The 11,930-nt window shown below is 35.6% G+C and overlaps 1 protein-coding gene across 1 annotated transcript; it reads left to right on the top strand.

The window, feature by feature from the left end:
- The first annotated feature begins 1,570 nt into the window (after positions 1-1,570).
- LOC143554571 (protein CHROMATIN REMODELING 35-like) lies at positions 1,571-7,074 on the top strand. The gene is made up of 6 exons (XM_077044292.1): positions 1,571-1,636; positions 2,382-2,857; positions 3,746-4,099; positions 4,541-4,696; positions 4,796-6,576; positions 6,664-7,074. The coding sequence occupies exons 1-6, from the start codon at positions 1,573-1,575 to the stop codon at positions 6,668-6,670; spliced, it is 2,838 nt and encodes a 945-aa protein (XP_076900407.1). The 5' UTR covers positions 1,571-1,572; the 3' UTR covers positions 6,671-7,074.
- Positions 7,075-11,930: the final 4,856 nt, after the last annotated feature.

Below are 11,930 nucleotides of genomic sequence, written 5' to 3'. Positions count from 1 at the left end.
ACATAGTGTAACCACACATCCATCTCAGCATCCTCATCTCTACTACCTCAAGCTTATGCATTCATGTCCTCTTGTGGCCCAACAATCGATCCCGTATAACATAACAGGTCTAATGGCAACCCTATTAAATTTCCCTGCTAGTTTAGCGGGGAACCTCTTATCGCACAATACCATAGTGGCTGCTCTCCATTTACACCAACCTTCTTGCATGTTGTGGTCCACATCATTGTCTATCTTATATCTCTACATCTCTTTGTGCAAATGATCATATATACTTGAAATTGGTTGATTGCGGAACTACTTGACCCTCAATGGTGATTTGAGTGTCCTCATTAGTAGCTGCATCACCGAAGTCACAATAAATGTACTCAATTTTAGAGCAACTAATCCTTAAACATTTGTCCTTGCAAGCCGCACGCCACTTCTCCAACCTCACATTCAGAATTTTTTTACTCTTTGCAACTAAGATAGTAAAAGGTAACTTAAAGATATATTCAGATGTATATAGGCTATAATAAGTTTAAGCGTCTAGTATTTATGTATCGATGGTCAAGTGGTATGGTATTTCATTAAAAGAAATTAATAAAAAAAGCTAGTGATCAAGTGACCATCGTCCTTTAAAGACCTTTGGCGTAATTTTTTCTCTTTTATGTTGTTCTTCGCTTCAAAAGTTCACCCAACCCCAATATGGTATGTTTGGGAATCAAAATTGCAAAGGTTGTTTGTCCAAGCCTGATGTTATGGTTAAATTGGACGAACGTGACATCGGTAATAAATTTGGACTTTAATGCCAAAATGAGTTTAATGTGGTCGTTAAAGTTGCAAAGTGGTTTTGGTTTGGGACTGTGAAAAATATTAGTCCAATTAATATAAAAGATAGCACTTGGCAAAGGTTGGGCTTTTCGATACTCTCGCTAATCTTCGGCATGGTGCGGATATTTGTAACCTATGTTTGATGGTTTGTTTTTGCTAATGTATATTTTTTTTTAAAACGACAAACAAAAAAAAGTTTATTAAACCACCAAAACGGTATAGCAAGATACTAACCGGGCCAGGTACACTCTACCTCCCTAATTAAAAAAAACACCAAAACACAAAAAAACCTCGTTATAAGTTCCAATTCTCCCAGGTTATATCCGCCATTTGCTAATGTATATTAAATATAACTTATGATCATTGGTAAATAAAAAAAAAGAAAGAAAGAAAAAGAAAAGAGCCTATAGAAGACATTTGGCATATATATATTTTGTGTTTTGCTTTGTTTGTTGTTGGCATCAAACGAAAGAAAGTTCATCACCCAACCAACCCCGAAACCCACTCCACTCTCTCCCCCATTGCTGTTTACTGAACCCGCTTTCTTTCTCCGTCTATCTAATTCTTCAATCAGGATCATCAAGCTGACTTGGCCGTTGTTACCCAATTTTATTACAATGTATGTCCTCAATATTATTTAGGGTTTCTAGTTACACCCCTCTTTTATTTTTTAGTTGATTTCGAGATGTTTCGTTTATGTGTAATTGTACCTAAATAGATGTGATTTATTTTGATCACGTGTTTCTTACAGTCAATTCAATGGACATCGAAGACCACCGGAATATCAACAACACCACCACCACTACCTCCTTTACACCTTCTGGTACCTACTACTCTTTATGCTCAATTGCTATAACCCTATGAAATAAAGCTCTTATGTTTTCAGAAATGCAAATATTATTCGTACTTTTTAGGGTTTCAAAATGGTAATCAACTCTAATCACTATCATATATCACCTATAGGGATATTCAAATTACCCAAACCAAAAACAAGTACTGGTATTGATTGTCTTCTGTTGGTACCAGTGGTATTTTGGTAAAGAAAAAAAATGCTCATCCTGACTACTTGTTTCTTTCAAGCTCATGTGTTTGCAGGACCGCTGTAAATGTAAATATAGACATTGCAATAGCTATGCCTCAACATTCTTATTGTTACATGTAGCATCTTACTTGTTGTATAGGGTTTATTGTTCTTTTGTTATCTTAGTTAGCATTCTTTGTAACTATGAAACTATCCTCATTGTACTTTTTCAACTAGTTGATCAATGATGCACATTACCTTACGTGGGTTTTCATTATTCTGTATGCTGTAACATTTAAGCATTTAGAATTTAAATTTTTTAAGATAAGTGTACAACAGTACAGCATGCATGATCGGATAAAGTTGGAATGAAGGATCTTTGAGCATTTGTTCTTTTATTATCTATTTTGTAATAGTAGCAACATTCTTGTAAGTATAGTCAACAAACAACGCAGGCCAAAATCATGTTAGATTTATGGTTCGCGTTCAAGTTTGAAGGGTAGAAAGTTCTCACTGTATATGGTTTGTTTCTGTGTGTTTGTTTCAGGAACATTAATGGGACTATTAGCTAACAATAAAGAAAGTGCATCTCCAAGCCCACAGTACAGTTCGTACGCATATGATGCAAAAAAGTCTAAGAGAACTATTGACTACACTAATCCATTTGCTATTAGAGACTGGATGCAAGAGCTTGATTCACCTGAATTTGGGTCTGTTACAAAAGAAATAGCAGATCTTCGTTTGCATAGAAAACATATGTTGGGGCCTACTTTTAGAAAGTTTCCCTCACTTAGGGCTGATTTAATGGAGACAGGTTCTGTGAAAACTGAAATTCCCGCCACAAATCATGTGAGGGATATTGTTATGCATGATGCTGCGAATGTTAATGGTATAGATGCACCAGGTGCTGTTGTTAATATTGAATCGGATGATGAAGAACCCACAGTTGGAAGGCCTTTTCAACCATATCGAGATGTGGTTTTAAGCAAACCTGAAGGGGAGTTTTCAATGAAACAGTTTTTGGTAAGTTTTATCAACATTTTGGTTAGTTTTAGTGAAGATCTGGTATAACTTTTCATGTGTTTGTGATGGAAACTGTTGCTGATCAAGATGTGTGACATGCTTACCTGTAAAAGTGGCCAAATGGATGGGCTGGTAAGATGTCAAAACAGGACGGGTCGACCCACTACCCATTTCGTCTATTATTCATTTTTTATGAATAATTGTTATATCAAGTCTAATTTACTAAATATACCATTTAAAAGGGGCAGATATCATAACATAAAACAAACCAACACACTTTATGTTTTTCTCTGAAAAGTTTCTCAACAAGTTTTGCACATTAAAGTCCCTCTACGTGTTAAATTTGAACAAAGGTGTGAAATAAAAAAAAAAAAAAACTTAAAGCTGGTACATCCAAATTATTTTAAGAAACAACTAGGATGAAAAAGATACAAGCCATGTGAGGAAAAAGATAAACACTTGAGTATAACACCCGGATATATCGGTTGCAAGTTGTTTTAGAGCACAATTTTGTTCCAATTTAACATCTAGAGGGACTTTTCGTGCAAAAAATAGAGATTTTTGTGTGAAAAAACCAGGAAGTATGTTGTTTTTTTTTTCAAAATGGTATTTGACCTTCGAAAAAACTAACTAATTTGATTTAAATTAAGTGAATTCGATCAGAGGTTGCAAGCACAAATTACAATCTAATTGACATGATTCACCTTTTGACTAGTTTCCAAATATACTCATTCAACCTTATGGAGATACAACATAACCTCTCTTTTTGGTGATTTGGCTGAAATGACCATGCTTCTACTTACTGTTCTGCAAAATATTAATTTGGATGTGCATTAATATAATATTATATTTATATGATGTGTCATGTGTTGGTTCCTCACCATGCAGGAGGGAGATTATGCTCAAGGTCAATCTTCAGGTGGGAGAGGAGGTGGTGGCGGCGGTGGTGGTGGTGGTGGCGGCAGTGGTGGTGGGCGAGGAAGAGGAAGAGGGAAAGGGAAAAGGAAAATAGGAAAAGAAATAGTAGGTGTAGAAGAAAAACAAACAAATATTGTTATTGGATCAACAGATATACAAGACAAGAATGTTGATAATGATGTTGATGCTGAAAAGAACCATGATAAAGGTGAATATGTTGGTGGTGATTCTGATTCAGACATGGAAGGAAGTGATTCAGATGCCAATGCTGATGGTTTAGCTGACATATGGAAAGAAATGAACTTTGGACTAGAGTCCTCAAAGGTACACATTTATGTGTTATTTGCATTTTCACACGCCAAGCTCTTAAATTCAAACAAAAGAATGAGAAAAATGCTTATAAAGTCAACTGAAAATGAAATGGTCAAATTGGTTGAACGGGTTAACACGTTAACAATCACCTAATGTGCCTTCAGACACTTTCAGTGTTCTAAATCATTTTACTTGAAAGAAATTACATTCTTGTTTTAGGAATACACTTTTGTGATATTATTTTATTACACATATAATTTACAAAATTTGAGAAACAGTGGACATGTGTGCTGACCGGCGCTCTAGCCTGACCCGTTTTGACCCGCCTATAAACACAACCATTTATACCCAAATTCGTTTGACCCATTTTCCATCCCCATTTTCCATCCCGGCCCATTCTAAAAGTTACTTCAGGTGTGTTCAAGAAGTGTAATTTCTTTTTATCTCTGTCAGGATGCTGACATGGACCCTTCGGTCCCCGAACACGCAAAGGTAGATGAAGAATGTGATCATTCATATATACTAAGAGATGATATCGGTTATGTTTGCCGTGTATGCGGAGTAGTCGAACGGAGTATTGAATCTATTATCGAGTTTCAGCGCCCCAAGGTAAATTTGTTTTCTTCATAACACATGACAATATTACATTGTAATATTCATTAGCATCCCGCTTATGAGATTATGTTATTGTATTTCATTTGAATTCAGACTGCAAAGAGTACGAGAACTTATTATACAGAAGGCCGATCTGATAAATTCGGAGACACGTCTGGTGCGGTTCTGGATGGAGTTAAAACACCAGGAAAAGATTTCTCTGTGGTAGAAGTATCCGCTCATCCAAGACATAAAAAGCAAATGAAGCCACATCAGATTGAAGGCTTTAATTTCCTCATCAGTAACCTAGTTTCTGACAATCCAGGTGGCTGCATCCTTGCCCACGCACCAGGGTCCGGGAAAACGTTCATGCTTATCAGTTTCATCCAAAGTTTCATGGCTAAATATCCTGATGCAAGACCGTTAGTGGTCTTACCAAGAGGCATTCTAGCCACGTGGAAGAAAGAATTCAAAAGATGGCAAGTTGAAGACATACCACTCTTTGACTGTTATTCACAAAAAGCTGATAACCGGGCCCAACAACTTGAAGTGTTAAAAAAATGGGCCAACATGCGCTCCATACTGTTTCTTGGTTACAAACAATTTTCCACCATAGTATGTGACAATGACAGAAGCTCGGTTTCTGTCAACTGTCAGGAAATTTTAATTAAATTCCCGTCACTTGTGATACTAGACGAAGGTCACACTCCAAGAAACAAAGACACCGATGTTTTCACATCAGTTGAAAAGGTTGAAACTCCAAGAAAAGTCGTTCTTTCTGGAACACTCTACCAAAATCATGTCAGTGAGGTTTTCAACATCTTAAACCTTGTCCGACCACGGTTTTTGAAAATGGACGGTTCAAAATCTATAAAAAAACGTATTTTGAGTCGAGTGTCAATGGAAACGCGAAAAAATCTTTCTAAGAAGAGCACGGATAGCGAATTTTGCGAGCTGGTTGAGCATACATTACTGAAGGACGAGAATTTTAAACGAAAGGTTAGGGTTATTGAAGATTTACGCGAGATGACAAGAAGCGTTCTTCACTACTACAAAGGGGATTTCTTAGATGAGCTTCCTGGCCATGTTGATTTTTCGGTTTTTTTAAACCTTAGCCCGCGGCAAAAACGGGAAGTTAAAGATTTGAAAAAAATGGCGAGAAAGTTTAAAGTCAGCTCTGATGGTAGTGCGATTTACGTCCACCCGGATTTAAAATCTCTTGTAAAATCCACAACTAATGACAGAGACAAAAATGATGATACTTTGAAAAAAATCGACGCACTTTTGGAGACTTTAGATGAGCGAGAAGGTGTTAAAGCTAAATTCTATCTCAATCTACTTCGCCTTTGTGAATCGAACGGTGAAAAGCTTCTTGTGTTTGGTAATTATCTACTCCCTTTACATTTTCTGCTAAAGTTGACCGAGAAAGTGAAAGGCTGGAGCTTGAACAAGCAAATATTTTTAATAACCGGAGATCATGACAATGATGTACGAGAAGTAGCAATGGATGCGTTCAACAACACGCCTGATGCAAGAGTATTTTTCGGGTCGATTAAGGCTTGTGGGGAGGGTATATCATTAGTTGGAGCTTCTAGAATAATAATATTGGATGTGCATTTAAATCCGTCTGTGACTCGTCAAGCGATCGGGCGGGCTTTTCGGCCGGGGCAGGTGAGGAAGGTGTATACTTATCGGTTAATTGCTGCGAGTTCTCCTGAGGAGAAAGATCATACCACATGTTTTAGAAAGGAGTCAATTGCTAAAATGTGGTTTGAGTGGAATGAGTATTGTGGTCATAATGAGTTTGAAATGGAGACTATTGATATTAAAGATTGTGATGATGAGTTTCTACAAACTCCATGGTTGAATGAAGATGTAACTGCATTATCTAGAAGGTAAGTAAAGTTATTCCGAGTCTTTGGAAATAAATGATTATCATATAAGTTTATAATCTGATTTTACTTGTCATGTGTTTTGTGTAGATCATGAATGGTGAGGAGGCAAGCTCTGTTGATATTTATTTACCTTTGGAATGTTAATTGTTGATGTGGTCGGGCAGGGTCGGGTAAGAAGCTTGTAGGTTAGTAATGGTGAATCTAGATGTCATATACTTGACTGGAAGTTGATCTTTTTTGGGGGTTCACATGTTTGGTATCATGCCTGCAATTTCTGAAATTACAATAACTATTTGCAGTTTGCTGACATCTTTGAAATTAAATCATTATTTATGTAGGGGCTACATCTATATTGTTCATTTTATTTTGCTATTGGGAAATTTTGTATAGGTTAAGAAAAGTTTATAGTTTTACTATTTAGTTCTGAATTTATATAGATTATTCACTTTACATAATGTTTTCGCCACCTTTAGTAATGCAACTAGTGACTAACGCATAGAGACGGTGACTAATCTAGTAAAGGATGTGTGTGCATTCAGTAAATTAGTCAGGTTGCTAGGGTGCTATAGGATGTGTGGCAGGTTTTGAGGAAGTCTATGCCCAGGACACACTGGTGGCACAAAGATATATGATCGCCTAGAGTGCTATAGGCCGACTATGGATTAGCGACAATTGTTAAGAGGTGCGATGCTTGTCAACTACATGGCAACCTCATAAACGCTCTAGTCGTGTAGTTTCCTACCAATTTCAAACTTGTGCCCTTGGTTTCATCGGTGGAACATAACCACTCGAGGGGGAAATGTTTCATTTTAGTAGTGACAAAGTTGCTCATCAAATGAGCATAAGCAGTTTCACTACGCTAAGACTACTCTCCTTCAAGTTGAGCTAACGGACTTGTAGCTTTCTTGAATGCACCTAGCCTAGATGAACCCATCTCATATAAAACCAAAAGCACCTTCATATCTAGAATGTCTTTTAATACATCTGTCGGCACCTCTCCGTAAATACATAAGCAACAAGTTTCAAGATTATTGAGAAAAAAAGTGTAAGAGGAAAAATTTTAGTGACAAAACTTTCCAGATGGATTCCATAAAGATGAGCGTGGTGCGTTCCATAAGGATAGACGTGGTGCTTTGAACACTGAGGTCTCTTTACTCGATGTAATCAGGATATCTACTCGAACTTAAATAAGTTGTTAGGATGCATCTGCCCGGAAGGTATAATCCAACATTTCTTACAAAGTCTTACATCCACATGTTACAAAAAAGCTATTTCAGTAGGTCTATTAGCATCTTAACATCAAAGCATAGAAACACTAAGAACATTGTAAACAATACTATATCAACATAAGATATATGTGTAACAAACTATTTACAAATAAAATTAGGACATTTGATACACATCATTGACACTAATCAAACGATACTGTTGATTTAATGTTATACAATATTTCAAAAGGTAAAGCCAATAGTTAAACGTCTGTTGAAACTTGAAACGACTATAATGTTGTTTAATTTAAATAATCAAAACTAAATATCTATTTAGAAGTTGAAATAACTGATATGACGGATAACATAGATGTGGTTATAGTGTGCGCCACTCAAAATAAACAAACACTCTAAAATTAAGAATGAATCTATTCATACTTAAAATAATATTCTCCACCATGACGGACTCTTAATATGTGAAATTTGTTTTTTTTTCATCTCTCTTATATTTATTTAAAGGGAAATTGGTTTTAAATACTCCCAAACTATGATGTATTGGTAAATAACATACTCAAATTTACATTTGGCTGGTGATGATCCCAACTAAAGGGTTTTTAACAGTCTGTGATTAACGAATGACTAACTCTGTTAGTATGATGCTGAGTTGGCCATCCTAGTTGTTAAAAACCATCTGACGTGGAATGCTTATGTGGCTGTGAACTCTCTATAAACATTAGGTGACATCGTTGCACAAAATCATAACCCTAAAACCACCCAATTGAGCAACTGAAGAACCCTAATACACCAAATTGATGGAATTGAGCTCATCCGCGACTTCTTCATCTCGTTGGAAGAAAAACCCTAAGAGGTTTAAGCTTAATTTCGATGGAAACATCTATTGTAATCACGACATACCTGCAATTCCTAGAGTTGCTGGACGTAGAAGCGTTCATAATGGGGACGAATTCTATGGGTGCCCTTTATGGCCAGTAAGTACACCATTTAAGTATAACAGTTGCTTATAATTTCAAAGATGATTTGATTAGGTGTTTTTTATATGTTTAATACAGAATGAGGACTGTAAATTCTTCATGTGAAAAAAATATATTGATGAATTCTTGAAGGCACATGAACGATGCAAATGCAATGCCATAAAACAACAAGACCTTGAAGATATGAAGATGGAAAATTTAAAGTTGCAGAACATGATTTTGCAAGAGGAGAACAAGAAATTGAAAGAGCAGTTGTTATTGAAAAAGAACAATTGAAAGAATCAAAGTGTTTTAGGTTTAATAATTGTTACGATAGCAGTATGGTGGATTTTATACGTGTGAACTTTCAGTGTTTGTTGTTAAGGTAATTGTCAATGTTTGTTGTTGTCATTATCAATCTATACGATGAAAAGTCGATGTTTATTTCTTATATGGACTAAATTGTTCAGATTGTGTTTTATGCATAAATGACTAGAGGTGTACAAAAAAATAGGTTTGGGATTGGTTTTAGGCAAACCAAACCGAACCGGTTTGGGTTTAAAACCGGTTTCGAATTTCATTGAAATTCAATGAAGAGAACGAACGTTATATCACTCAAACCGGTTCCCTAACCGACCCAAACCGTCAATTTCAGGATTGGTTCCTCTTAAGATATACCAAACCGGTTTAAGAAAAACCGGTTTATAAACCGAACCGACGTGACCAGGCCGACCTATCTTGCTTCTAAACCGATTTATAAACCGAACCGGTTTGACTCAAACTGATTTTGGCCAACAGTTGACCAAACCGGTTCGGTTTATAAACCAGTTCAATTTGGGTTTAAAACCGGTTTTGTACACCTCTATAAATGACCATGTTAAGTAAAGTGTTCAGAACTTCAGATTGTGTTTTATATATAAATGACCATTTTGGGTCTTCCGCATGCCCAAGTAGACTTTTGCATAAATCACCATTATGACCATTTTGCCCTTTCTGCATAAATCACCGCTATGACCATTTTGAAAATGACCATTTTACCCTTTCTGCATTAATCACCATTATGACCTTAAATGACTACCACACCAACACATTGGCTACTATGACTGCTACAACTTCTACATACTTACATTTTTACAAAAAAAAAAAGTGGATGAACATAGATTTTTAACCAAACACAGTCAACACAAATGAGCATAAATTTACCAACTGCATCATAAGATATTTTCAAACAAAATAAGTAAACACAATCATGACTAATTCAAACTATTTACCATTCTACAATTTACCAGCTGCACCAGTGAACAATGTTAACAAATATAACCATTTTACCCTTCTTCATAAATCACCATTTTGACACTAACCATGCTAATTCAAACATAATAATGCATACTTGATCACATGCTAAGTTTACCATCAAACATACTTGTTCAAAAGCTAAATTTACCATAATACATGCTTGTTCAAAAGATAATTTTAACAAAATACATAATAGTCCAAAAGAAAACATATCTTCTTCACATTAAGCAGCCTTTCCTTTGACATTTTCCTTTGTGCTTCCTCTTGTCCTTCTAGATGGAATTGACTGTTGTGGTTGACTTGATTGTGTTGGTTGAGTTGACTGTTGTGGTTGACTTGAATTGGTTGGTTGAGTTGACATTTGGGAAGCTTGGGTTGACTTCTCTTTGCTTATTAGAACCTACCCTTTGGTAATACCGCCTTTTAGAACCTGACAATTGTTGTGTTCCTTGTGTTGACTTTTTAGAAGCTTCTGTTGACTTTTCAGAAGCTTTGGTTGACCTCCCCTTTGGCCTTCCCATTGACCTTTTAGCACCACCATCTTCAACAATAGCTTTACATTTACCCTTTTTAGGGCGCCTTCTTATGTTATGTAGTGTTGACTTGCAATAACTACAACTCATTTGAACTCCATGCTTTGTCAACTTTCCACGCCTCTTGGGATCTTCAACCATATACCGTCAAATAGACCAATCAAGTCACTTGCGACACCAACTTTCGTTTTCTATCTAGATTCTGGAGTATAATAACATTTTTGTGTTTGTTAATTTTTAGAAGTTAGGAACATTTTTCTGACAAAGCTCGTTATTTTATTTACTAGCCCAACTTATACATAATGTAAAGTTTTGACATTTATACACGTTAAATAAGTGTGGATTGTAAGTTGCAACCATATTTATATTTACTTGTTCTAGCTGAAACATTTACATGTGTGTAGTGTAGGTGGTGGAAGTGGTTATTTATGTCCCACGTGGAGTCACTGTCATTCCCGCTCATTTCACGGTTACTTTTAAACACACACAAAATAATAAATTAAAAAATTCCATTTATGGCGCCGTCACTTTCAAGCAAAAACTCAAATTTTGAATCTTCCAAAACGCCACCCCCTCTCCACGTCATCCACCACAAAGTCTCCTTTTTGTTTTCCCTTTTGCCCCTCTCTCTTTGCAAAACAAACAAACAAACAAAATTACAAAAGGTTCATGGGAAAATATTTTTAATATAATAAATAAATAGTAATATTGTATAAGTGCTACTTGGTGTGTGGTGGAGCTTTAACCATTAAGTTTAATGCCCTATTATTACGTTAAAACCTTACAATTTCCTTGTTAAAGCTTTATTACGAAGTTACCATTTCTTCCTTTATCGTTCGGGCTTTAACGCCTTGACACTGTGTTAAAACCCTGTTACCACGCTACATCAATTTTGCAGGCCCTGTCGAAGACCCACAACAACTAGTCTAAACGCTAACTAGTGTGCTGTGTATTATATATTTATACGGTTTCGTATTTAACGACTGAAAGCTAATTACGTATTAAACGACATTTTAATGAAATAATTTAATCTAGCTCTAGCTACTGAGTTAATTGAGTATATACTCTTTTAAGTGATTATTATATAAGATAATAAAAATGAAGATAACTTGAGATATTAATATTATTAAAATAAATAACGTAAATGAAACAACTTAACACATAAATCTATATATGAAAAACAATGCAAACATTAAAGTTGAATAAATTGTGATGCAAGCATACAGTATTTCAAAAATAGTTGTTTTTTGATCGAAATATATTTAACATACATAGAAGTACAATAACGTTCCTTTTTAATTATACGATGCTTTTTCTTTTTTTTTTTTAACAGCTAATTTCTTTTT

This window comes from Bidens hawaiensis, unplaced genomic scaffold, assembly GCF_021521415.1.
Source record: "Bidens hawaiensis isolate Kalapana, Puna unplaced genomic scaffold, B.hawaiensis_p1.1 tig00017761_1, whole genome shotgun sequence".
Taxonomy (NCBI): domain Eukaryota; kingdom Viridiplantae; phylum Streptophyta; class Magnoliopsida; order Asterales; family Asteraceae; genus Bidens; species Bidens hawaiensis.
Note: the sequence above shows the minus strand (reverse complement) of the source record. Positions and strands in the feature narration are given on the sequence as shown.

Bases quoted from the DNA above. Each gene is read 5' to 3' on its own strand.
- LOC143554571 (XM_077044292.1), top strand. From the start codon at position 1,573: ATGGACATCGAAGACCACCGGAATATCAACAACACCACCACCACTACC. The intron at 2,858-3,745 runs GTAAGTTTTATC...CTCACCATGCAG, and splicing joins TTTCAATGAAACAGTTTTTG to GAGGGAGATTATGCTCAAGG. The intron at 4,697-4,795 runs GTAAATTTGTTT...ATTTGAATTCAG, and splicing joins TCGAGTTTCAGCGCCCCAAG to ACTGCAAAGAGTACGAGAAC.